This window comes from Mus musculus, chromosome 8, assembly GCF_000001635.26.
Source record: "Mus musculus strain C57BL/6J chromosome 8, GRCm38.p6 C57BL/6J".
Classification (NCBI taxonomy): Eukaryota; Metazoa; Chordata; class Mammalia; order Rodentia; family Muridae; genus Mus; species Mus musculus.
In genome coordinates this window covers 22,550,897-22,576,601 of record NC_000074.6, presented here as the reverse complement: position 1 = coordinate 22,576,601, position 25,705 = coordinate 22,550,897, and the positions used below count along the sequence as shown (strand labels likewise).

At 47.1% G+C, this 25,705-nt stretch overlaps 1 protein-coding gene across 5 annotated transcripts in view; it reads right to left on the bottom strand.

The window, feature by feature from the left end:
- Positions 1-6,985: 6,985 nt before the first annotated feature.
- Slc20a2 (solute carrier family 20, member 2) overlaps positions 6,986-25,705 on the bottom strand; it is a 92,917-nt gene continuing 74,197 nt past the window's right edge. For 4 of the 5 annotated variants that reach the window (NM_011394.3, XM_030243366.1, XM_006509043.3 and 1 more), the window contains 6 exons: positions 17,544-17,660; positions 15,902-16,105; positions 15,124-15,715; positions 12,388-12,573; positions 10,904-10,988; positions 6,986-8,355 (listed from right to left, as the gene is read on the bottom strand). In NM_011394.3, coding sequence (NP_035524.2) covers positions 8,182-8,355; positions 10,904-10,988; positions 12,388-12,573; positions 15,124-15,715; positions 15,902-16,105; positions 17,544-17,660 — 1,358 coding nt within the window. In that variant the 3' untranslated portion in view covers positions 6,986-8,181. Of the gene's footprint in view, positions 8,356-10,903; positions 10,989-12,387; positions 12,574-15,123; positions 15,716-15,901; positions 16,106-17,543; positions 17,797-25,705 lie in introns of all 5 variants that reach the window. The other variant, XM_030243367.1, reaches the window with a different exon arrangement.

Genomic DNA, 25,705 nt, shown 5'->3' with positions numbered 1-25,705 from the left:
TCCCTCATTACTGCAGCAGTTTGATTTATATTCTTGTAGATGTTATTAGTATTTTAAGAGATCTCATAGGTGTCTGTTTATAGAAGGTTAAAGTGCTTATCTCCTTTTAGAGTACACTTAAAAAAAAAGATTTATTTATTTATTTTATATGAGTACACTGTAGCTGTCTTCAGACACACCAGAAGAGGACATCAGATCCCATTACAGATGGTTGTGAGCCACCACGTGGTTGCTGGGAATTGAACTCAGAACCTCTGGAAGAGCAGTCAGTGCTCCTAACCTCTGATCCATCTCTTCAGCCCCACTTTATTTTTTTCTTTTAATAATTTTTTTTTCCTTTTAAAAATTAGTTAAAAAAAAATAGCCGGCCGTAGTGGTACATGCCTTTAATCCCAGCACTCGGTGGGCAGAGGCAGGCGGATTTCTGAGTTTGAGGCCAGCCTGGTCTACAGAGTGAGTTCCAGGAGAGCCAGGGCTACACAGAGAAACTCTGTCTCGGGAAACAAAAAAACAAAAAAAACCAAAAAACCTTTTAACCTTTACTGCCCCCTCTTTCCTATTGCTGTGAAATAACACTGACCAAGGCTACTCACAAAAGCAAGCTTGTGTTTCAGAGGCTTAGGGTGAGGATGAGCAAAGGCATGGTGGCAGCCTAGAGAGACATCCTGGGAATTTGAAATCTCAAAGCCTACCCCAAAGACACCTCCTAATCCTTCCCCAACAGGTCTAGAAGCTGGGGCCAAACACAAGCCTGTGGGGCCATGCTCATCCAAATCACCACATTTCCCCCTCTCTGTGTGGGGGTCATGAGTAGACTTCTCTCTCCCTCCCTCTCTCTCTCGCTGTGGTTTATGTATAGACTAGCTATATATGGCTGTTAAGCTTAGTATCAGGACACCTGAGCCACCCAATTTGAGATTTAATTTTCATTACACATTACTTGGTTTAAATTTAGATGGTTACATGTAGCAGTGGCTGTTGCAAGTTTGCCCTTCAAGTGTTGGTATTGAGTTACAGTCCTATCCCTGGTGCTCCTCCGTGCCTTCCATGCACACGGACTCTGTTGCCACACTACCATGTTTGTTTTGAGGGTGAAAGGTTCTATCTTCTTTTGATTTATACTTCCCCAGTGGCAAATGAGAAGGGCTGTTTCCACATATTTACTGGTCATTTATATTCTAATGTACTCCTTAGGATTCATTGCTGTTTCTAAGAGGGTTGTCTTAAAATAACTAGGCAACATTTGTTCTTTGAAAAACCCCAAGGTAAGATAGTACTTGACCCTGACAAAGCCAAAGCCTGCCTAAAAGCTGCCAGGCAGCAGTCTTTGCCCAGTTATGGCTAATTTGGTAGTGACACACCACTGAGCTTAGACAATATCTGCCATAGCAAGCATAAGATAAAATTTTATTTTCTCAACTATTATCTTTGTGGATTGAGCTACCATTACAAGAGAAAGTAAAACAGTTTGCCCATGTATCTAATCCTGTATCATAAAAGCCCATGTGTGGTATGAGTAGACAGACCCTGCTGTGAGTGGCGGGAGAAGCTCTCACAGCATGGCTGAGGGTTGTTTTGCAAGGTGATTCTTCAGGCTAGTGTGGGTAAGTAGGAGTGTAAGCAGTGGAACGACAGGGCTGGGGTAGCGTTTGCCTCGAAGGAAGAGCTAATAAGCTGTATCCTTGGTTATTTCATCTGCTGAATTGACCTCATGACCTCAATTAGTCAATATTGTTGAGAGCCAAAGTTTATATATTGATAAGGTAATCCAAATATGGATGTGTGGAAAGTTTAAATCCAACCTTTATTTGGGGATTTTATCAAATTGTGGCTGGTTGGGCCGTCTGATGAGATGGCTCTCTTGGTCTCTGTGGCCTGGTCCCCGTGGCCAGCTGTTGCGGAACCCCTTTGCACTCCAAGTTACTGCCACTCTCGCCAGCTCTCCTCTGGAGCTCAGACCTTGCCCAGTTTTCCCATTCCAAAGCCTGGCTGAATCCCCTCCCCCTCAAGGCTAAATTCCTTCCCTCCAGCCCACCTGAGTGGCAGAGAATGGAAAACACCAGACAATCTTAGTTTAGAATCAACAGATAACACAACCGCTGTGGGCAGAAACTATCATCCTAAACTCATCAAGTATTCTATGTTGGAAATCTTCTGGTGGCAGAATCCGCCATCAAATCTAACAGTTGCCGGTCTACATCTTGTTTCTTTTCCTCACCATTCAAAAAGGCTAACTTCCTCCTGCGTCCCCTTTTTCTCTCTAGGACTGGAAGGCCTGCCTCTCTGTTTTCTCCCAGCGATTGACTTCTTGTTGTTTTTATTATCCGATCTATTAATTAGGGGGAAATTCCGCTAAAGGAAAGAACTCTGCAGACCTCCGTTTCAAAGTGCCTGGCAGAACTCTCTCCTTGGATCTTGTGCAGTTACCATTTCCCCAATCTGAAGCCTTCCATCATATCCATACAGTGCTTGGAGTTTGGGCCAAATTTCTACCTTTTGCAAACTTCTCTGATCTCACCCACGCACTGGTTGGTTTTTCCCCAGAGCTCCTGCTCAGATGAAAATAGCCCTGCATTTTCTTGATAAAGCCTCTTGGTCTGTAGAAGCGCTTGTCTTTCTGCCTTCAGTGGCCAAGTCATTGAAGACTTGATAGTACTGGCTGTTAGCTTAAAGGTAAACTACAACAAGCCTTTATTTGGCTTGGCTTCTCAGTAAAGAGGGTTTCTGAAAGTAATCATAATTTACTGTGATCATCAAAGAAGCATAATTACTGTTGTTACGTGCAACTCTGAACTATAAGAGGATCAACACTTTGCAAAGTGATTTCTATGATAATGCTTAAAGGCCCTAAAAAGATGTTGTTGTGATTACAATTAACCTTGGCCCCACTAGGTGCCGCTGTGGTACCAACCAAAAATAAACCCCTGCTCTCCTGGCCCTTTCTGCTCTTGAGGTCATCCTGTCCATTTTCTTGGACCCCCTCTCCTGACTCCGTGGACTTTGAAATTTCTGAGTTCAGGGATTGGTTAACAAATGGCAAACTGGGAAAGACAAATTTTCCATTTCATTCTAAACAAAATTCCCTTTGCTGTTTAAGCAGGTTTCAGTCTTCAACAAGAACTCTTGGTCCTTGATTGCGTCTGAAACACATTACTTAGAACATTAGTGGTTCTCACCCTTCTTAATGCTTCAGCTCTTTAATAGAGTTCCCCACGTGGTGATGACCCCCTAACCATAAATTTATTTTCATTGCTACTTATAATTATATACTATAATTTTGCTGTTGCTATGATTGTAGTATAACTATCAGATATGTAAGATATCTGATAACCCCTGTGAAGGAAAAGGCCATTTAACCACAAAGGGGTCATGACGCACAGGTTGAGAACCACCGACTTGGAACAGTTACTCTCACATGATTCCTTTGTCGAGGCTTTGTCGAGGCTTACAGAACCAAGCACCCTTTTCTTCTTGGACTTCCACATTCTTACACACCTGCAGCCGTATTCCTAGGACTCCTGTGTAAGTCTTTTACCTTTCTGAGTTTAATTTTTTTTTTTTTTTTTGAAACAAAGAGTCTCACTATGTACCCTTGGCTGGCCTGGAGCTTCTGAATAGACCGGAGTAGCTTGCCTCTGCCTCCCGAGAGCCGGAATTAAAGGTGTGTGCTGCCATCCCAGCCAGTTACTTTTTTTTCTTTCTTTCCCCCTTTAAAAACAAAACACAGGGCCCCTCTGCAGTGCTGACTGTCCTGAAATTCTCTATTGTAGACTAGGCTAGCAGCTACCTTGCCTGCCTCTAGCTAAATGTTTGTCTTCATTTTGTTATAAAGATCTTACAAACAGTGGGAGGTGGGAGGGACCCTCTAGAAACTACCAGAGGAGGTGAGAGACTCTAAGGACTCAATGGGGTACCTTAGCCAAAATGCCCTACATCGTGGGGAGGGAACTCAGAGTCCACCTCTAGGAGATAGACAGGGTCTTAAGCAGAGGGGCATGGCAACTAACTACAGGTAACATTTCTGATCCTGGAGTGTTCCTGTCTAAAAACTGCAGGGAAGAGACTGAAGGAAGGGTAGTCAAATTACCGGCCCAACTTGGTATCCATCTTATGGGAAGGTGCCAAGGCCTGACACTATTCCCGATGCTATGTTGTACTTACAGACAGAACCTGGCATGTCTGTCCTCTGAGAGTCCCTACCAGCAGCTGAATGAGATAGAAGCAGATACTTACAGCCAACCATTGGACTGAAGTCAGAGACCCCTGTGGTTGAATTAGGGGAAGGATTGAGGAAGCTGAAGGGGAGGGTGACCCCATAGGAAGACCAGCAGTGTCAACTTACCCAGACCCCAGGGAGCTCCTATAGACTGAGCCACCAACCACACCAACCAGTAGCATACACAGACCAGTCTGAGGGCCCTGGCCCAAATAAATATAGCCGAGGTCTGCCTGGTCAGGTCTCAATGGGAGGTGATGTGCTTGAGAGACTTGAGAAGGGGGAGGAGGAATGGGATGAAGAACCGTGGGAGAGGGGACTGAGGGGAAGAAAACGACTGGAATGTAAATAAAATAATTTAAAAAACAACCCCCCAAAACAAAAGACTTGATTTTTAAAAGATGTATACACAGCTTCTATGGAAGCCAGAAGGGCTTCCCTTAGAGCTGGAATTATAGGCATTTGTGATCTGCCTAACGCAGATACTAGGATCAAACTCCGTCCTCTGATAGAGCAATAACAATAATTAGCATCTCTCTAACTCCTTATCCTTGTCTTGGTTCCCTGCCTCAAGTCTATGATAACCAAGTGCCCTGGTAGAGTAATGTTACCAGGGAAATTGGGCTTCTCTTTTATGGTTTCTTAGACTCCCAATAAATTAATTGTAAAATAGACTCAGAAGGAAGCTTGTGAACCATTTTAATGAGGCCTCTAGCTGGCATCTGAAAAAGAGAAAAAAGATGTTTTGAGTTAGAACTCAGAGAAGTGGGCAGGCCTTACTAGTGAAGATCTGAAAGTGACGGCACTAGGAGAAAGACTTCTGAGAAGTATATTATCTCATTAAGGTGATAATTACTCCTTCCATCTCCTTAGGAAGTTTTCTTAGTAGGGTTTCTATTGCTGTGAAGAGACGCCATGACTACAGCAACTCTTATGAAGGAAAACATTTAACTGGGGCTGGCTTATAGTTCTACCATGGCAGGAAGCATGGCCGCACACAGCAGACATGGTGCTGGAGAAGGAGCTGAGAGTTCTATGTCTGGTTTGGCAGTCAGCAGGAAGACAGAGTGACACCAGGTCTGGTATGGGCTTTTGAAACCTCAAAGCCACCCTCAGTGAAGTACTTCCTCCAACAAGGTCACATCTCCCAATAGTGTCACTCGCTAAGAGCCTATTGGGGGCCGTTTTCAGACATCCTCAGGAAAGTCAGCTTTCCTGAGGGGGTCTCTTGGTCAGGTGATTGACAGGCTCAGCCTGATTAACTCTTACAGGAGACAATAGCCTGTGACATTCTAATAGTTGGGGGCAGATCATAAGTGGAACTCAGTTCTAGTCTTTTGACCTAGAGGAAGTAGTTTTCCCTTAAAAGGCCTCACCAAAGCACCAATGGATCCATATTTCAGTTTTAAACACTAAGGAAGTGCAGTTGTGACAGGTCCCTCATCTGGCTCCGTGCTATGTAGATTATGCTGGCCTGGAACTTAGAGATCTACCTACCTTGGCCTCCTGAGAGCCAAATTCAGAACTGTATGTCACCACACCCAGCTTATGGGGTGGATGGACTCTTCTGTTGCTGGAGAGGAGAGGACTTAAAAATGACCCATTGAAGATTAGTATGTGTTTAGAGCAGTGGTTCTCAACCTTCTTAATGCTACGACTCTAATACAGTTCTTCCTCATGTTGTGCTGACCCCCAACCATAACTTTTCTTTTACTTCATAACTGTAATTTTACTGTTACATAATGTAAATAATACCCGTGTTTTTCTGATGGTCTTAGGTGAGCCCTGTGAAAAAGGGCTGTCTGCTCTCCAAGGGTTGCAACCTGCCTTTGAGATCCACTGGGGTATTTGCCAGTTCAGACTCAGGAGAGGGAAGACAGAATAAATGAGGTTCTCCTCTGAGCGTGGCTTTCTCGTCCCTCAGGCAGATTTCCTATACATGGGAAGCATGTCTGACCACACACAAAGATGCCAGGGACTGAGGAGTTCCGTTGTTTGGGTCCCTCATCACACACAGGAACCATTTTCTGGACATTTGACAGGAAAGTTGTCTTTTGGAGTGGGCTTTTCCCTCCTCTCCTGGGATGACATACAGAGTAGCCATCTCCTGTCAGATAACACTGCCCCCCACCCCCCGAAAGCATGACCTCACCAGACTCCTTCCCTGACTGGGACCTAGCTGGTGCAGTTGCCTGCTAGGGCTCAGGTGGCCCTTCTACGGCAGGGTCTGACCGCTGCCTGAGAGAGGCAGGCTGTGTGGCCTGCAGAGTGTTTGCTCACACAAGGGCTATCATTTTCTCACCAATAAATCTGAGAGGATGCCGAGTGTCGAAAGCAAGGTGCCATTTTAGAAGGAGAGGGTTTCAGACTTGGCAGTGGCCCTGAAACCCGCACACCTGGATGGTGGTTCTCATCCATTACCCATCCAGCTGTTAGGCGACATTGCTGGCACAGTGAGGAATTTGAAAGGTTTCACTGAGTGTCCCAGCTTGAGAACAGACCAGGTCCTCAGTGGGAGTCAGCAGAAACGAAGAGCCAAGCAGGTGAGCTCCACACAGGAGTGTAGTCTCCTTACCATGGTCATCATGGTGGACGGATGACTATGTTCCTGCCTGCTGACAGAGGTGTGGCTCACTCTTTCCCTTTCTAGTTTTGTGTACTGGTTCTGCACAAACACGGAATTGTAGTAAGATGTAGGGGAAACTACAAGCGGATGAATTGTATAGTTTTTATTTTTGTGAGAACTCTGAAAGAAAAAGACGTCAGAAGTAAGTTTTTGAGGGGCACTTTTTTTTATTATAAATTTAATATGCTTGATTAATGAAAAAAATTACAATGAAGTACCGTGAAAATGTATGTCAATATAAAAATATTAGCAGCATTTCCATGGTTTCGGGCCCTTAACATTTTAGTCATCCTGACTCTCTCCCACCGTCAGAAGAGAACAGCGGCTCCACAGGAGAACCTCGGATGTCCTACAGAGAAAAGGCCTCTAAGATCCCCAAGCCCAGTGTCCTCGCCAGTGCCTCCCACTAACCGTGAACTTGCAGCATCCGAGCCCATCAAGCGCTCACTGGCTCTGATGCTGGCAACAAGGATTCTGCTTTTCAGGTTGCAGGGCACGGCGGGGAGGGACACCGAGTGGGACTTGATATGTATGTAGTGTACAACTCTACACCCCCACTGCCGTACGCCATCCACGCTGGTGACAGGGAAAGGCCGCTGAACAAGCTTACCAGTACCTGGTGTGGCAGCCACCTGGCTGCTGCTGGTGTCACCAGGTTCACTGTCGTGGCCCGTGGGGAGGGGACAAGCAATGGGAAGATGCAACACTGGCACGTTATCCCCTATTTCTTTGGTACTTTCCAAGTTTCTCCAATCAAAAAGGTGTACAGGAAGCAGACGGTTAAAAGTAGTTTGAGTTTACCGTTGAAGCCATTGTGACACATGACAGTAACTCAGACCCAGCTCAGGAGCGCATTCTTCAGAGAGAGCACTTGTGAACACCTGTCCCAGGGTTGTGCAGTCACTCAAGGGCCTGGGCACTCGCCCAGGTTTGCATTAAGTATACTGTATCTCACTTATATTACAGTGTATTTAAAAAAGGATTTTATACTCTACACTTGCCACCACTGAAATCATTATATACAATTAACAGAGTCTTGCGGTCTAGGCAATGCCTCTGCTTTCGTTCTTAGTTTGCTGGAGATAAATGCTACCTATTCTAGGTACACAATACACATCTACTGTAAGTAACCGCACCACATCATGCCATCACAGCATCAGCTCGATGTATGCTACTATGTACAGTAGGTAGGTTAATTCTGGAAGATGAGCTGTGGCCTGGGTAAGCAGGGCCGGCACGAAGCCATCTGGAAGGCGTGTGGAAGGGTGTGCATGTGTCAGGGAAAGCAAGGGTGGGAGGTGTGAGTATCTTAGCCACGTCAGAACATCCCTCCAGCCGTCTACCGACTGGAAGAAAAGAGACCACATATGTACATGAGGAGAGCCATGATAGCAGCACTGAAGAGTCCAGCCACGGGCACAGTCACGAACCAGGCAACAAAAATGTTCCGGAAGAGGCGCCAGTCCACAGCCTTCCGCGAGCGGATCCAGCCCACAGCTACCACGGAGCCCACCTGGAGGAGCAGAGACATGGCAGTAGGAGTAAGGTCTACTTTAAAGGACGACGCAGAGGAGAGGAGACTTTCACAAACACCGACTTTTAGTTGTTTAAGACATCATCAGCCTGTATCATGTGACCCGAGCCCCACATTTGTTTTCTATGGAGATCATTTTATAGTTTTCATAATTTATGCTCTCACCCTGGTTTCTCTCTGTAAAGTTCTGAGAACATTTCTGCCGGGCTGCGTTTGAGGACTGAAACTCTTCTCCAGTCGTGCAGCATAGCACGCTCCCTACCACATCTTCCTTTCTACCTGTCAGCAGATGCTTGAGTCTTTGCCAGATACGATCCTCCTTCAGTTTTTAAATAACTGGGTTCATATTTATTTACTGCACGCGGGTGTGTGCACGCCACAGCACATGTGTGGAGACCAGAGGACCACTTCAGTCCTAGCACTCAGGATGTCCGGCTTGGTGGCAAACACCTTTCCCCCATCGAAGCCACCTCGAGAGCCTTGTTTCCTACTAGAATTATTGTAAAATCACTGTGCCCCCCTGCAGCTATGCAGGTTCCGCGAGTGCTGCCCCCATTTGACACACTTTCTAATCAAGCTGGAGGTTTCTGTACTTTCATTTGGATGTGGGCAGTTTCTCTCTGTTAGTTGTCTGGCCTTGCTGCACACACCGTCCCACTGTGGTCCTGCGCGCAGGACCTGCTCATACCAACAGCTCTTCCTTGTACTACTTATTGTATCACGGAAACAGAATTGACTATGTGCTCAGTGCAGGCACCTTGGTAACAGTAACATACATATTTATTAAGGTCTTATACAAATTAGATATAAATATCTTAATAAAATATCCCTATTATGCTATAAATATCGAGCAAGTTATAATTCAAGGTGAAAAATTAAAGTTTGATTTTATTTTACTTTACTTAATAACTAATTAATTTTTTTGAGACAGGGGTCTCACTATGTAGCTCAGGCTGGCCTGGAACTTGCTGTGTAGCCCAGGTTGGCCTCACACTCAAGAGATTCTGCCCTCCCTCTGGTTCTTGAGCCCTAGTGCACCACCATGCCCGACTTGAGAGTTAAGTTTGAAAGTTAGTATATGCACCTATGTGCACATAATGGTTTTACTGTGACATTTCCACATAACACAGGGTCTTCATGTTCTCTGCTATCCTTTCACTGGCCTCCATATTCCTAATCAAGTCTCCTTCCAGAGAGGCTGGAATTGCTAGGCAGGAGTTCCTCTCCATGTGACTTATATTCCATTACTGTGGAGAAGATGGCTAATAGGTGACAACAGCTAGGGAAGCCGGGCAGGTGTGACTGTTTATGCCTACAAAATGGCGGAAAGTGGGCAGCTGAGATGGCCCGGTGGGTAAAGGTGCTCACCCACACAGCTGCCACCTAAGGCTGATGAGCTGAGTTCAACCCTGGGACCCACCCACATGGTGACCACCGCATGAATGTCGTGCGCACACACACACAGTGAATGAGTAAATGGGAAATTGAGAAGCTAGCTGCCTTTTCCTTGGCACAGAGTAAGCGTGGAGAACAGGGAGATGGCTATCCTCATAGGCCACCCTGTTTTTTGTTAAGTATTTCAGTGAACCCGTGCTTCTTTGGTAATTTGTATTCATTTTTTTGTGGCACTATTGGCTGAACTCAGGATCTCAGTTGTGCTAGGGACACACGCTATCATTATGAGCCGCCCAAGAACCTTTCATTATTTTAAAACCTCCCGACATTGGAGCAGTCCCCGTGGGTGAGCAGTGGGGGTGCCAGTCTCTGCTGGCCTTCCTCCTGTGTACGAGGGAGGGGAACAGCAGAGCACCATGCCAGCCCTGGGTGGGAATGCTTCTTAACCTCTCTCTGCCTCCATTCCCTCATCTGTGAGGCTGGGCAAGTGCTATCTCAACCGTCCTTGCAGTTTGTGAGTGGGTCAACGTCCCGTTGCACTTCCAGCGGTGCCCAGTGGGGGTCGCCTCATACATCAGAGTCAGGTTGGTTGGTATGGTGATGTCTACTGATTGATTACAATTAGGAGGACCCTGTGAACAACTGGACATAATACACCATACCAGCATCAGGAGCTACCTCCTGACCCTCATTTGGAATAGACTCTAAGGCACAAGAGTCAGCCTAAGCGTCATGTGAGGGGAGAACCAGAAGCAGCCACATCTTATAATTGCTCTGAAATAATTTTTGTTTCCTTCTGTTTCTGTCCTGCTCTGAGGTCAGTTCTGCGCAGTGGCAGGAACCGGAGGGCACATCCCATGGGAACCTGCAGTCAGGCTCAGTGCACACACGACTTCAAGGGGAACTTGCAGGTGGGCACAGTGAGGGCACAGGCGAGTGGAAGCTCTCACTGGTGCTGAGGAGGCACAGCCTCAGCACCAGGTGCCTTGCTGGGGACCGGGAAGGATTAGAGGCGGGTGCTAGGGAAACAAACAGGCCTGGCTGTCCCACACCAACCACACGGTGTAGCTGCTTCTTTTCAGACCGACCTGCCACCCCTCAGAATGGCAGTCTCTGGCTGGCAGGGGCCTACCTTGCAGTGCGTGGTGCTGACAGGAAGCCCGATGTTGGAGGCAATCACCACGGTGAAGGCAGAGGCCAGCTCAATAGTGAAGCCACTGTGTGGGGGGGACAGGAAGACAACGTCACAGGAGCTCTTTGTGTGGCCTTGCCGACACCCCGTGGCTGCAGAAGTCTTGCCAGAACATTCTGTAAGCTGGTTGTGGACGGCTGCCTGAGCCAGATGACCATTAGGAGAACAAGACTCTGTTGCTCGCAGCAGGGCAGCGGGCTGTGCAGCTGACGCCCATGACCTTGTTTTCCTAGCATGTTTTCCAACCTGAAGTGTGCAACTGGGTCAGAAATTCCTGCTGTGCAGTAAGATGATAAATTACTCATTTCTACTGGGGCAAAGGAAAGACTAGGTGCTTGTTTTAAACAACGTGTGAACGTATTACAAAAAAGCAATCTTCAGATGACCAATTTAGCAATCTTCAGATAACAAATTTTTTTCAATCTAGTCTTCTAAAATAACCTTTTGTTAGGATGGATCTTAAGGATGGGGAACTGAAAATTGGAAACCAAAGGGAACAGAAATCCCTAAAATAAGTTTAAAAAAGAAACACGGAGAAAAAAAGATTTCCTACAACAGATAGTTCTGAAGTTTAGTTGTATTCTGTCAGCTGAGATCTGCTAGCTAACCTTGAGCCACACAGCCACAGGCTGCTCCACAGGATGACTAACATGACATCTCAGATGTGCATGCCCTGTCCTAAGGACCCTGGAGGATGGCAGGTCTCAGGGCTTGACTATCTGGGGTTAGGCAGGGGCCACGTTTTGGAGTTTGTGCCCCCAAAGGCCCGTATGTCAAAGTGTGGTCCATGGGATGTTGTGAGACTCTTTGGGAAGTGATATAATCTTTAGGTGGGGGTGTCTGGGTCACTGGGGCATATCCTTGAGGGGTGTAGGACTCTGGCCTTTCCTTTGTTTGCTTTTGCTTGCTGGCTATGAGGTGGATTTTGTTTTGTTTGTCTTGTTTTTCCTATGACCCAGGTTGCAGAAGGAGGACAAACTGAAACGGACCTGTGAAAGCACGAACCACAAGGACCTGTCCTATTCAGAACTGCATACCTTGGGTGTTTTGTATTGGCACAGAAAGCCAACAAGAGTAGGAGAGTGGATGTGGCTAGGGAGTTTGGAACAGGCCGGCCCCAGGCTCTAGTTTGCGCCTGTGTCACACTGCATTAGAATGACTGCGGATAGACTGGGAACTACAGCAGCCCCCTAGTTTGCCTTCCCGCTTGCTCCGTCAGGGTAGATGGCCTGGCCAAGGGGAGATAGGATGGGGAAGAAGCTTGCTGGTGGGGAATGAGGCCGGGAGGAATCCCTCTGCGCTTTCTCACATGACCATCGGCTTCGTGAGAGGAGCAGGAGGAAGATCTGATAGGCTGACTTCTGCAGTAAGGCCCACCTCTCTCCTAAGCACGGCCTCCTGAGGCCTCACCTGGGCCTCCTCACCTGGACGGTGTGATGGGCGTGAGGTCCTTCCCCATGGTCTGGATCACTCTTCTGCCCCAAACCCAGAGACCTGTGCAAATGCCAACTCCTCCGTAAAACAGCAGCCAGACTGGAGTAGCAGCTTCTTGTGTAACTCCGCCTTGTTGATATATCAGCCACAAAGCCACAAGGGGACCAATAGCATTGCTGGGGAAAAAAAAAAAAAAAGTTAACTATATATAGGCACAACAGTATACACAATATATAGTGACTTCTCAGTTTTTAAAATTAGCTAATCGTATTGTATTTGTAGCTTATGTAATCTACGGTGATAAATGACATTAAGTGAATATAAACAGCACTCCAGAAGACTGGCCATCTTACCATCTTAGGCAGAGTTAGGCAGGGTTCAGTACAATTACATGGTTCTGAAAAGGTACTTGAAAAAAAAACCACTCAGAGTAAATCTGAGCACCGAGTTCTTTCTCTCTTATCTTTCCCTCAAATCCCTTTCCATGTCCACTGCCATCTCAGCTCCTGACTCTAGCTGCTAGCTGGAGAGACAAGTCAGTCCTCACACTGTGCGGTGATGGCCACCACTGATGGCACATTCTTACAACTGCCCTGGAAGCCGGGCACCGTCCACGGTGCTCCTGCGGACACTGTTTAGACCATCGTGTGCTCCCCCACCCCATACCCCCGACACTGCTGCTTCCCAGGCCTCTCGAGGTCTGGCCAGAGCTTTGACACGTGGTTTTCAGGTCTCTCCAGATCTCGTCCCTACTCTGGTTGACAGTGTGTTGAGGGTCCGCATGGATTGGCTTCCGGGTCAGCTCTGCTCTGTGCTGGGTGGGAAACCTCATGTCTCTTAGCTTTGGACTCGTGTTGGAAGGACCCCACTTGCCTAGCTCCGAGGGTTGTCCCAGACAGGCTCATGGTAAATTGCAAATGGTTCTGGACTGAGTCCTGACAGGGCTTGATAAGCCTGTCCCCAGACGACTCTGCTGTCAGATTTCTTTTTTAATTTTTATTTTTTTAAACTAGATGACACTGTTTCAAAGTCTCAGTGAGTCTCTGAGTTGTAAGCGGTTACTCTGTCACCTTAAGCGCTCACTGCGCTTTGGGGATAGTCATTTTGTGCATGTTTTTCTGATCTCTCTAGCCAGAGTTTGAAGGTCCAAAGCTTTGTTCATGGAGGGAGTGCCCGCTGCTTTACCACACTGAGAGCTGCCCTGCTCCGTCAGACAGTGCCAGCTGGACGCTGACAGTGTCTATTCCTGAGGACCTCCAGGCTCTCCCTGCACAAGAGGCCCTCCGAGGCGTCCCGAGACAGGGCCCCCACAGCACTCCTGCCCAGATGCAGAGAACATTGTGCTGCTCTTGATTTTATCGGTGTCACCAGTGTTTCTGGGGACGGTGGCAGGTGATGGATGGGGACCACGTGCCACTGGGCCAATCTTATAAGGGGAGCACTGTCTTGCTGATCTTTCAGGGGCTGTTTTTGTTGTTGTAACTGCAGTGCTGTTATGACATGGCTTCCCACACTCGAGGCAAGCGAGGTTCACAGAATTCAAGCCCCACCCCAAAGAAGTTAAATATACAATATTTCCTCTCAGTGATACGCCTGTCCTATTTCTGTGCTCAGCACACTCCTCTATTCATCTCTCTAGGTCTGGAAACTTACATGCCGATGTCTAACAGGTACTCAATCTTTTGTTTGATGTTTGGAAACATCTTTGAAATCAACTATTTAAAACCGCGCAAAGACTTAAGAGGCATGAGCGCTGCCAGGTCACTGCTAAATGTCACAAGGAGCTGGGCTGGGAAGTCCTCCTGACTACCCGGCTTGACACGTCTTCCTGATGTTTCCCATCTCTCCCTGGGAAGCTACAGGGCTCAGGGTGTGCACTCTGCTTCCATCCTTCCCTTCCCTCACTCCCGGGATCTCTACCCAGCACCACTGGCTTTGGGGCATAGGCCCTCGTCTGCACCCAGCCTGATTGTCCTGACCTCAGACACACTCAGTGGGCTGCTAACTGGGCTGTCACTTGGGTGTGACAGGTTGATGTCTAACTGTTTACCCCTGAACCAGCCCTTTCTGGGTTGTACTTGCTGGTGTGACAACTCATCCTTGGATTTGCCCGAGCCAAAATTGTTGGAGCAGGCTTCCTTCTTTCAGACCTGTCTAATTCAGAGGTTCTCAACCTGTGGGTCTTTCCCAGGGTCACCTGAGACCATCTACAAATCAGATATTTACCATTTGTAACAATAGCAAAATGAAAGTTATGAAGTAGCAACAAAATAATGTTATGGTTGGTGGTCACCCCAAAAGAGGAGCTGAAATGTAGTTACCTGTTAAGGGGCAGTGTTATGGAGGCAGAGGACTGCTGGTCTTCACTGCTTATCAATTCTATATTTATAATTCTATATTGACTAATTCCCATAATCAAAATAAAATTTCCAGACCCTGGCTACTGCAGCATCTCTCTGCCCTTTTCTTGGATCATTGTTAGTAAGGTCCTAACTGTCCTCCCAGCCCCTCATGACAGTCGCAGAGTGGTCCTGTTAAATGGCAGGGCCTGTCAGCCCTTACAGTGGCTCCCTCACTCTCACAGGGAAAAACTCCTTCCTGTGCACTAGACCTTCTGTGCGTACTTCCATGCTAGCTGGCTTGCCTATGCTCTCCTTCGCCCAGCGGCAGGGACTCGGATCTCAGCCCACGCAGACTCTTAACGTATAATGGATTAAGACACTGACCTCACGTCATTGCCACCGTGAGCGAAGGACCCGAAGCAGGCAGTGAGGACTTGCAGGAAGTGGAAGAGCAGGTGGACCTCTGCCGAGTCCTTCTCCTCCTTCTCTTCCTCCGTGGGGTCCTCGTGAGGCCGGTCAGGGTCGGCCAGCTCAGAGGCCAGCCTCATTTCCACACCACCCTCTTCGGCCTCAATCTCGGCCTCAGCCACTGCGTTGCAGTAGCTGGAGTAGCTGTCGTAGCGGAGCCTCTTCTTGGAATAGGACACACTGTCACCCACCAGCTTCTCACTGTCCTCGGGGGCAGAGGAGGTGTCCGAGGCTCTGAAAGTGGTGTGCACCGGCATGCCGCAGATGGCCGCAGTGTAGCAGGTGTAACTGTTGTTCCTCCGAAGCAGCCTGTAGTTGTTTTCCTGAGTGGGTTTCTCCTCGGAGCCCCTGTCTACGTGGATTTTGTGCAGCAAGTCTTTGTAGAGCCCCGAGTCTTTGTGTACAGTATGATAAACGTGACCGTCATTCCTCATGTGGCCTTCAAAGCCAAATGTACCATTGGAGATGGGTGACTTGGCAGAGCCGTGAGTCATGGAAAGTGCCCGTCCTGAAAAGAATTTAGAAGATGCTTATCTGGGGTGGAAGATCACAAGCTTGGCATGCACGAGGCTCTGGTCCATCAAAACCATACAACAACATGAAATCTGGGGACTCTTGTACCCATGCTCAGCCTGCTGGTTACCTCCTGAGGAGGTCTTCTGGGGTGTACCCAAGTTCTCCAGGTTAGCCTTACCATAGGAAGCCCGGGGGTGGTTCCCTGCTGACGTGCCTTCTGAGGCCCCCACGGCCTCCCCAGCCAGGCTGGTGAGGGGGACAGCGCTGTCATCGCTGGGTTTGGCACCAGGGAGCTCCTTGAAGCCAGGGGACTCAGCTTCCTGTACTTTCCTGAGGCTTTCATCGGAAGCGCGGGACAGAGCGCTCTCCTTCTCTAATCTGCCTGGAGAGAAAGAAGGAGGAAGCATGGGTTTGGGAAATGCATTCTTTCCTTTTTAAAATAAATATTAAGAATGTGAACACCTCTCTTTATACGTTAATATTTGCCTCAGAAACACAACATTACAGCTATATGGAGAAAATAAAATAGAAACTTCAAGCAATGATCTTGAAGACAGTTGATGGTCAGTACTTACGCCTGAGTTATGACCACATCCAAAACCAACAAGACAGTTAAATGTGATTGCCAAGGTCTCTCCCAGGGCTGACAGTCTAAATCTACAACTCTTCTAGAAGCCTGGCCTTAGAGTTGCTGAAATGTTTGTCATGCTTGTCTTCCAAGGTATTTATCTAGTATATTTGGTCTTTTTTCCTCGTTAATAACTATTGGTCTCCGATTTCTTTTATCGTATCAGATCCTATGAAATAAGTAAACTGTATTTTGCTCAAGAGAAACAAAGAGATCCCGTTTACCCCAAAAGAAACCAGGGAGCTGGGGCCTCATCCTCTGGCACTGTAGTTGCAGATAGTTGTGAGCTTCCATGTCGGTGTGGGGACCAAACCTTTGTCCTCTGCAAGAGCGACATGTGCTCCTAACCTCTGAGCCATCTTTTCCAGATCTTTTTTATTTCTAGTTCTGTGTGTGCGTGCATGCATGCACGCAGTGTCTGCAGAAGCCAGTGGCATTGGCTTCCCCTGCAACGGGAGTTATAGGCATTGTGAGCTGCTCAATATGGGTGCTGTAAGCTGACTATTCGTGTGTGTGTTTACAAGGACCACAGCAATGGGGACAATGGGGACAAACGGGATGTATGGAGTCCCCGAGTCTCACTTGTATCCCTCCCAGTCAGAACTTGAGTCTGCCCAGCCCCACTTGAGACAAGCACTCGTCTTATCTCCGAACTTTTGGTTTTGCGTTTTTCAGGACGTCTTGTAGGTGAAGTGTGTCTCAGCACACTGCCTTTGCCACTCATCCAGGCCACAGAAGTGGCAGTCTGTTCTTGTTACTGCTGAGCACTGGAGTGTGGAGTCACCACTTCATTTTCTGTGGATAATCTATATGTTAGGGGAGGATTCCAGTCTGGGGAAAGACCTAGGAGTGGTTCAAAGAATGTTTATGGCCAGTGCATATGGCCAGGTTGTCTCTTGTGCTATGCTTTACTCTCAGCCCTGCCTGAAGGCTCTGGCTGGTTGGTTGTTTCTCTTCTGTATTTGTTAACTTAGGGTTATGCTTAACAAATAATGATCTTCACGCAGGTCACAAAATGACCAAGGAACTACAGGAGCCAGAGAGAAAAGTGTTGAGCCAGAGGCAGGAGCCTGTGTCCCAGGTGACCACTGCCACCTCCGGTTCCTCTACTCTTAAAGATACTTGTTCGTTTATGTGGGAAGGCTCAGGAATCAAGAACAGCTTTGCAATGTGGAAGAAATAGACTGCTTACCTGCTATCTTCCTCTTCATCCATGGACACACGAATAGCCACACGAAGAAGGCGAACAGCAGAGCAACGCCGAAGGATATGAGCGCTATTGCCCAGATGGGGAGCGACAGGCCCAGCACTGCAGACAGAGTGAGCGGCAGGGTTGGTACTGCAAAGCAACTTATCATCTCTTCTTCCATGCTAAAGCAAGCCACCTCCATTTGTATGGGACAAAAACCTCAAGCAAATGAAACCAAGCCACACATGTTCCACACCTGGGGGCAGACAGCAGGACTGTGTTTCAGACATAGTATGTCTTGTAAATTTCTGCTCGTTAGGAATTAATTATTGAAATGCTACCTTTCTGGCACTGTCAGCCTAGGAAGTCTGGCATGACACTTTACTGTCGGCATCTAAGCTGACTGCACAAGTGTGGCGCTCCCAGGCTTCTGTCCTCACAGACTGCCCTCCTGCTAGTGGAAACGGTGGCTCTGCAGACCCTGCAGGCTTGTGCTGCCTTTCTGGGTTTTGCCAGCAGTTCTGTTGTTATATCTGATGGAGTTAAGGACATTCATCGACACACGGATCCTGTTGCACCCTGGTCACGTACATGAACTTCTTTAAAAGTTGGCTTAGAAATAAATAAAACCCTGGGTACGGCAGCGCATGCCTCTAATCCCAGAAATGGGACAGCAAAGGCTGGAGGATCATTTCGTTACACCTCATAAAACAAAACACCCCAAAACGAAACAAACAAGCAAAAAACCCCAAACCAAACAAAGGAAAGTGTTATTAGACGCGTTCTCACGACCGGCCAGGAAGAACACCACAGACCAGAATCTTCTGCGGCAAAGCTTTATTGCTTACATCTTCAGGAGCCAGAGTGCAAGAAGCAAGAGAGAGCAAGAAGCAAGAGAGAGCAAGAAGCAAGAGAGAGAGAAAACGAAACCCCGTCCCTATTAAGGAGAATTATCCTTCGCCTCGGACGTGTCACTCCCTGATTGGCTGCAGCCCATCGGCCGAGTTGACGTCACGGGGAAGGCAGAGCACATGGAGTGAAGAACCACCCTCGGCACATGCGCAGATTATTTGTTTACCACTTAGAACACAGCTGTCAGCGCCATCTTGTAACGGCGAATGTGGGCGCGGCTCCCAACATCTCCCCCTTTTCTTTTAATAAGAGCAAATAGGCCACCCATATTAATGAGAGTGGAGATAGAGGTCAAATCCCCAGTGTGTAGGTAAAGGAGCCATGTACAGGATTAGCTCTTAGGCTCACAGGCTTTTACCCAGAGCAACCCTGACCTGCTCCCGTGTCGTTTTGCCTGGGGGAAGGGAACTAGGACACTGAACCTTCATGAAAGATGACATGTCTCCCTAGAATAGGCTCATATATGCCGCAGAGCCTTTCCATTGCAGTGCTTAGCCGTGCAACTCTCTCGGGCTGCTGAAGCACACTCACTCCATCCCGTGCAATGAGTCTAGCCTCGTGGGATATAAGAGCTGAGTGGCCAGCGACCTATTGCCTAAGCATAGATAACCATATATCAGGGGGAGCTCCATGTTCTAGTCCTGCAAGCGCCTGGGCAATAACCACCTTGTCTCTCCTAGTTTGGGCCTTAAGCTTACAGACCAATCAAAGAAGCAACACTAATCCACAGCAAAGTGTATCTCCAAATAATATTAATCCCACCCATTTTTTAAAGAAGGAAAATGCTGAGGAGATCCAATGGGGTAACCCTTTGGTCAGCGACAGGTCCAAGCGCGTGGAGTTGACCTGAAGTCTCAATTCCCGAAGGATCTGTTCAAATTCAGCCATCCAATTCTGTAACATATACTGAAAAAGACTTTTTGACAATTTAGCTGCCCTAGTAAATTTAACATACTGAATGGAAATAACACACAATCCCGGAAACTTTTGTTCACATCCCAGCTGAGTTATTTGTCATAATACATCTAGTTGTATCTGGACAAGATCTATGAGTTGATTAACCAGCATGAGACCTCTCTGTATCTTGACATTAGCTGAGGCCTGTTCATCTATGACTGTAGTCACTGAGGCTGACAAAGTGTTAATGGTGTCAGTCGTCTGGACCTGTCCAGACAGAGCCAAGGCTGTCTGAATCAAGGCTAAACCCAGTTCCCAGTTAGTGGTAAAAAAGCAGGAGAATACTTGAGCATTATACATCACCGTCATTGGGAGTGGAAATGTCGACATTATCCCCCAACGCTGCTCTCTTTTTATTATTGATGCCCTGGACATCACCAAGACGAGGGACATTAGTATTCCCTTGGTCAGTCTGGATTTTTCGGGTGAGTCTTTCTGGTAACCAAAATGGGTTGTCTTCATTCTGTGGGAAAATACAGATAGCTCCCCTGGATCTTATCAAAATAGGATCCGGGCCATACCATTTATTATCAAGGACATTTTTCCATTTAACCATCTCATTGGGCCTATCTGGCTCTGAACAATGACGTTCAGCCGCAGTATGGCCATGAACATCAATATTTAAAAAATTGAGTGTAAAGAGTGCCATAGACACCGACACTCTTGGTGCTCGGGGTACAGTCTCCTCAAAAGTTCCCCTCTTCTGTTTTATAAGATAGGTTTTGAGGGTGCGATGCGCACGCTCAACAATACCCTGTCCTTGAGGGTTGTATGGAAGTCCAGTCAGGTGGGTCACGTCCATCTGACGGCAGAACTGTTGGAATTTTTGAGACGTATAAGCTGGTCCATTATCAGTCTTAAGGAGTCTGGGTTTCCCCCAAGCACTCCATGCCTCAAGGCAATGTTGAATCACATGTGAGGCTTTTTCTCCGGTTAACGGAGAAGCAAACATGATGCCAGAACATGTGTCAATGGACACATGGAGATATTGAAGTTTTCCAAAGGAAGAAACATGTGTAACATCCATTTGCCAGACCTGTAGAGGTCGAATACCGCGTGGGTTAATTCCCACATGAGGAACTGGCAAGAACTCACAGCAGCTTTGACATTGAGTAACAATGTCACGGGCTTCTTTTCTTGTCAGGGAGAAACGACTGCGTAATGTTTCAGCCGTCACATGAAAATTGTTATGAAAATTTCTTGCAGCCTCTACCGGGGATGATAGGGCAGCAGCCACCACTTTAGTGGCCTTATCTGCCAAATCATTTTCCAGAGCCATGGGGCCAGGTAGGCCTGAATGGGCTCTAACATGAGTAATATAAACAGGAGATCTTCTAGATAACAAAACTAATTGTATCTGCTGAAAAATATTGGCAACTCTACTGGAAGGCTTAATCACTCCAGCCACTTCTAAAAGATTTACTGCATTAACCACATAACAGGAATCTGACACAATATTAAGGGGTTCTAAAAAGGTTTTTAAAACTTCTAAGACCACTAAACATTCTACCACTTGAGGTGAATTTTCATTATATTGTTTGGATACCACTTTACCATTAGCCACATAGGCACCTATGCCAGTTTTTGATCCATCAGTATATACCACAATCCCATTTTTAAGTGGGTTTCTTACTGTTATTTGTGGAAACACAACAGATTGATTTTGGGCAAACTGTAAGATTGGATGCTTTGGATAATGGTTATCTATTTTTCCTGAAAAGGAGGTAACTAAAACTGCCCAATCATTAGATGCGGCTGCCAAGGTTTGAACCTGTGCAGCGGTATAAGGTACAATTAAAAGATATGGACTTTGCCCAAAGTGGGTGATTGCTGCTTTTAGACCTTTAAGGGCAAGCTGTGCAATTGCATCAGGATACCAATCTATTATTTTAGCTGGGGATACGTTTGGATGGATCCACAACAATGGCCCATTCTGCCACAAAACTGCAGTTGGCAATTGTGCTGTCTTAAAGACACACAAACTGAAAGGCTGCGAATCCTCAATACGTTGTAATTGTGCATTCTGTAAGGCTTTTTCCACCTTTTGTAAGGCCTGGTTAGCAGCTAGAGTAAGAGTCCTAGGGGAGGAGATATGAGGATCTCCTTCTAAAATACTAAACAAAGGCCTTAACTCAGCGGAAGGAATCTTTAAAAAAGGTCTGAGCCAATTAATATCTCCCAACAGCTTTTGAAAATCATTTAAGGTATGGAGGTGATCTCTTCTTATCTCTACCTTTTGGGGCACAATCTTATCTGGGGACACCACAGAGCCCAAGAATTGTCCTGTATCAGAAATTTGGACTTTTTCTGTGGCTATCTGTAAACCCCACTGACTTAAAGTTTTAAGTAGAAAAGGATATGCCTTTTGTAGCATGGTAAGGTCTTTATGGCACAGGAGGATGTCATCCATGTAAAGGAGCAAAATTAAAGAGGGGAATTGTTCCCTCACTGGCAAAAGAGCTTCTTGCACATAAAGTTGGCACATTGTAGGACTATTGGACATTCCCTGTGGTAAGACCTTCCATTGATACCTCTTATCAGGTTCCATGTGATTAATAGAGGGGATGGTAAAGGCAAATCTGGGCCTATCTCTTGGACACAAAGGTATAGAAAAGAAACAATCTTTAATATCTATAATAATTAAATTCCAGCCACGTGGTAAGGCGGAAAGTACAGGGAGACCCCTCTGTACTGGGCCAAATAAGTTCATTTGCTCATTAATGGCTCTGAGGTCATGGAGCAGTCTCCACTTTCCTGACTTTTTCTTAATTACAAAAATTGGAGTATTCCAAGGTGAGGTAGATGGCTCAATATGGCCTAGTTTTAATTGTTCCTCTACCAGTTGAATCACAGCTTCTAGTTTTTCAGAGGATAGGTGCCATTGAGGAACCCACACTGGGTCCCCTGTTTTCCATGGTATGGGTCGTGCTGCCCCAATGGCCGCTAAGGAAAACCCAGACCCTGTCTGTCTTGGTTTCCATTAGGTGAGATGGGCTCTATCCTTCCCTGTTCTTGATGTCCTAACCCTTTTCCTTCTTTATAACCCATCTTTGCCATGATATTTTTTGCTTTAGCTGAATACCCTCCCGATGGGGCGTTTTCATTGGACAAAATAAGGCCCAAATGCTGCATAATATCCCTTCCCCAGAGGTTAACCGGGAGTGGGAGCACATAAGGTATGAATTTCCCTTGCTGCCCTTCAGAGGATTCCCACGTCAAGGCAATGGAGCTTATAGTGGGACATGATTGATATCCTAGGCCCTGTAATGAATGAGATGACTCTGTGGTGGGCCATGCTTTGGGCCACCAATGTGTAGAAATTATACTTTTATCTGCTCCGGTATCAAGGATGCCTTCAAACTCTTTTCCATTAATCTTAAGGCGGAGCTTAGGTCTATCATTTAAAGATACAACCAAATAGGCAGAATCATTTCCTGAGGAGCCCATCTTCTTTATCTCAGGTCCTGCAGATTTTTCCCTGGTATTATCAGGGAGGAGCAGCAGCTGAGCTATCCTATCTCCTTTACTAATAGAAAAAACGCCTTTAGGGCTTGAGCACAGGACCTGTATTTCAGGGGAATGTTGACAATCCATAACTCCAGGGTGGACTACTAAGCCCTGTAAGGTGAGTGAACCCCGGCCGAGAATAAGGCCCATGGTTCCCAGGGGCAAGGATGGTATAGGCTCCACTGGCACCGGCTGAATACTCATTTGAGGCATTAATAGGAAGTCGGAGGTGGCACGCAGGTCCACCCTTGTGGGTCTTCCTGGGTCGCCTCTCTGACTGCTTCCTGGGTCCTGACAAACCGGTTCCCATATCTTTGAGGGCCCTGGGACCGAGGGCCCGATGACCCGTTTTTTGGCACATCAGTTGATTGACTATCAGGTGGGGGAAGAATTCTGCCCTTTATATCCCTCACAGAGCGACACTGGTCAGCTCTATGATAACCCTTGCCACACTTAGAGCAAAGAGTGAGAGTCCCTCCCTGTTTATCTGGAGCTCTGCAATCTTTCTTAAAATGCCCAGGCTTTCCGCAGTTAAAACATGTCCTCTGATCATTTCTGCTCATGGAGCGGTTTTGGGATTGAAGGATGGCAGCCGCTAAACCTGCATTGCTGAGAGGTCCCCCAAGCTCTCGACAGACCCTGAGCCAGTCTTGTAAGCCTTTGTTCTTTCTTGGGGCTATGGCCGCTCGGCACTCCTTTGTGGCTTGCTCATAGATTAGCTGTTCTATCAGAGGCGCAGCTTGCTCTGAATCTCCAAAAATACGCTCTGCTGCCTCTGTCATTCTGGCCACAAAATCTGAGAAGGATTCCTGAGGTCCCTGGATTATCTTTGTTAACTGACCAGTGGTTTCACCTGCTCGAGAGAGCGCCTTCCAGGCCCTAATAGCCGTGGAAGAAATCTGGGCATAAGCTCCCCAATGGTAGTTTGTCTGATCAGCAGAATAAGCTCCCTGACCCGTTAACAAGTCAAAAGTCCAATCTCTCTGCTCTGGAGTCAAAGCAGCTGCGTTTGCTCGGGCCTGCGCTTGTGCAGCTTCGTGCCAAAGCGCTCTCCATTCCATATATTTGCCCATACTAGGGAGAGCGGCTTTTACAACCGTTTGCCAGTCAGCAGGAGTTAGTGCCATGCCGGCGAGCCTGTCTAACTGCACCAAGGTAAAATTAGCATTGGTTCCATATTTACGGACCGACTCGGCAATTTCTTTAATTTGTAAGTATTCTACCGGAGCGTGGACACGCCCACCCTCGGCTCCTTCAAAGACCGGAAATGCCTGTTGTATTTTCCTTTGTTCCTCTCTGGGAATGAATGAGTCTGCGCACTGCCTCTCTGCGCACTGCCTCTCTGCGCATCTCTCTGCGCATTGCTGACGCACTACGCAGGGCGGGGACTCCGCATAGGGCGGACCTTGAAACCGACTGCCGGGAGGTTGAACAGTACGCTGGCTTTCGCCAGCCGCTTTTGGCTTTTTTCTTGACCAATTAGCTGGCTGGTAATGGGCTGCTTCTTCCTCCCAGTCTGTTTCCTCAGAGGAGAATTCTTCATCTGCTTCAGAACTACTAAGAGCTGGCTTCCTGAGCTCATCTAGTGACGAGTATCTCCTAGAGACCTCCGCTAATCGATCTTTTTTCTTTTCTTTTTTCTTTTCCTTCCTTCTAATCTCTCCCCAGGTATTCTTACCTGACCTAAACTTTTCCTCGGGTTCAAGACCCTTGGAAAGGCCTGTATACTTATTTTGTGTACCATATTTTCTCTTTGCTCCTACTCTCTCTCCCCGCTTTACTTCTGATAGCTTGTCCTGAATTTCATCCAGAATCCGCCCTATCTTAACCACTTGATAACATGTGAAAAGGAACAAAAGGGCTTCTAACATTAGAAAAAATTCAAGGCCAAACATATTCCACTTTACTTCTGATAGACTGTCTTGAATTTCCTTAGAAAGTTCAAGGCCAGGCTTACCTCGTAAAGCTGTACTCACTGGTACTCTCGTTCCCCAGCTGAAAAGTTCTGAATTCATACAGTTGAATCCTTCTTAACAGTCTGCTTTACGGGAACCTTTATTACCGCGACCCGCAGTTCTGGTTCTGGAATGAGGGATCTTCCTTGCGCCAGTCCCGAGTTTTTTCTCGTCCCGGAATTCGGCACCAATTGTTATTAGACGCGTTCTCACGACCGGCCAGGAAGAACACCACAGACCAGAATCTTCTGCGGCAAAGCTTTATTGCTTACATCTTCAGGAGCCAGAGTGCAAGAAGCAAGAGAGAGCAAGAAGCAAGAGAGAGCAAGAAGCAAGAGAGAGAGAAAACGAAACCCCGTCCCTATTAAGGAGAATTATCCTTCGCCTCGGACGTGTCACTCCCTGATTGGCTGCAGCCCATCGGCCGAGTTGACGTCACGGGGAAGGCAGAGCACATGGAGTGAAGAACCACCCTCGGCACATGCGCAGATTATTTGTTTACCACTTAGAACACAGCTGTCAGCGCCATCTTGTAACGGCGAATGTGGGCGCGGCTCCCAACAGGAAAGGCCTTATACAAGTTTGTTTAAAGGACATTCCCCCCTCAAATGTAATACTTTCTCAAAATGTCAATTTACAGACTCACAACCCAGAAAACCCTCCCAACAGGAGCCAGTATTGCAATGAGTAGCAATTAGGGTGGGGGCTGCAGGTGGTCCAGTAACAGGACTGCTACTTAGCACTTCAGTCTTTGTAGCTCAGCTATGAGCTGTATCTAGTTTCTTTTCTGTCCCTAGGACAGCAGATACCGTTCAGAAATATCTATATAGAACT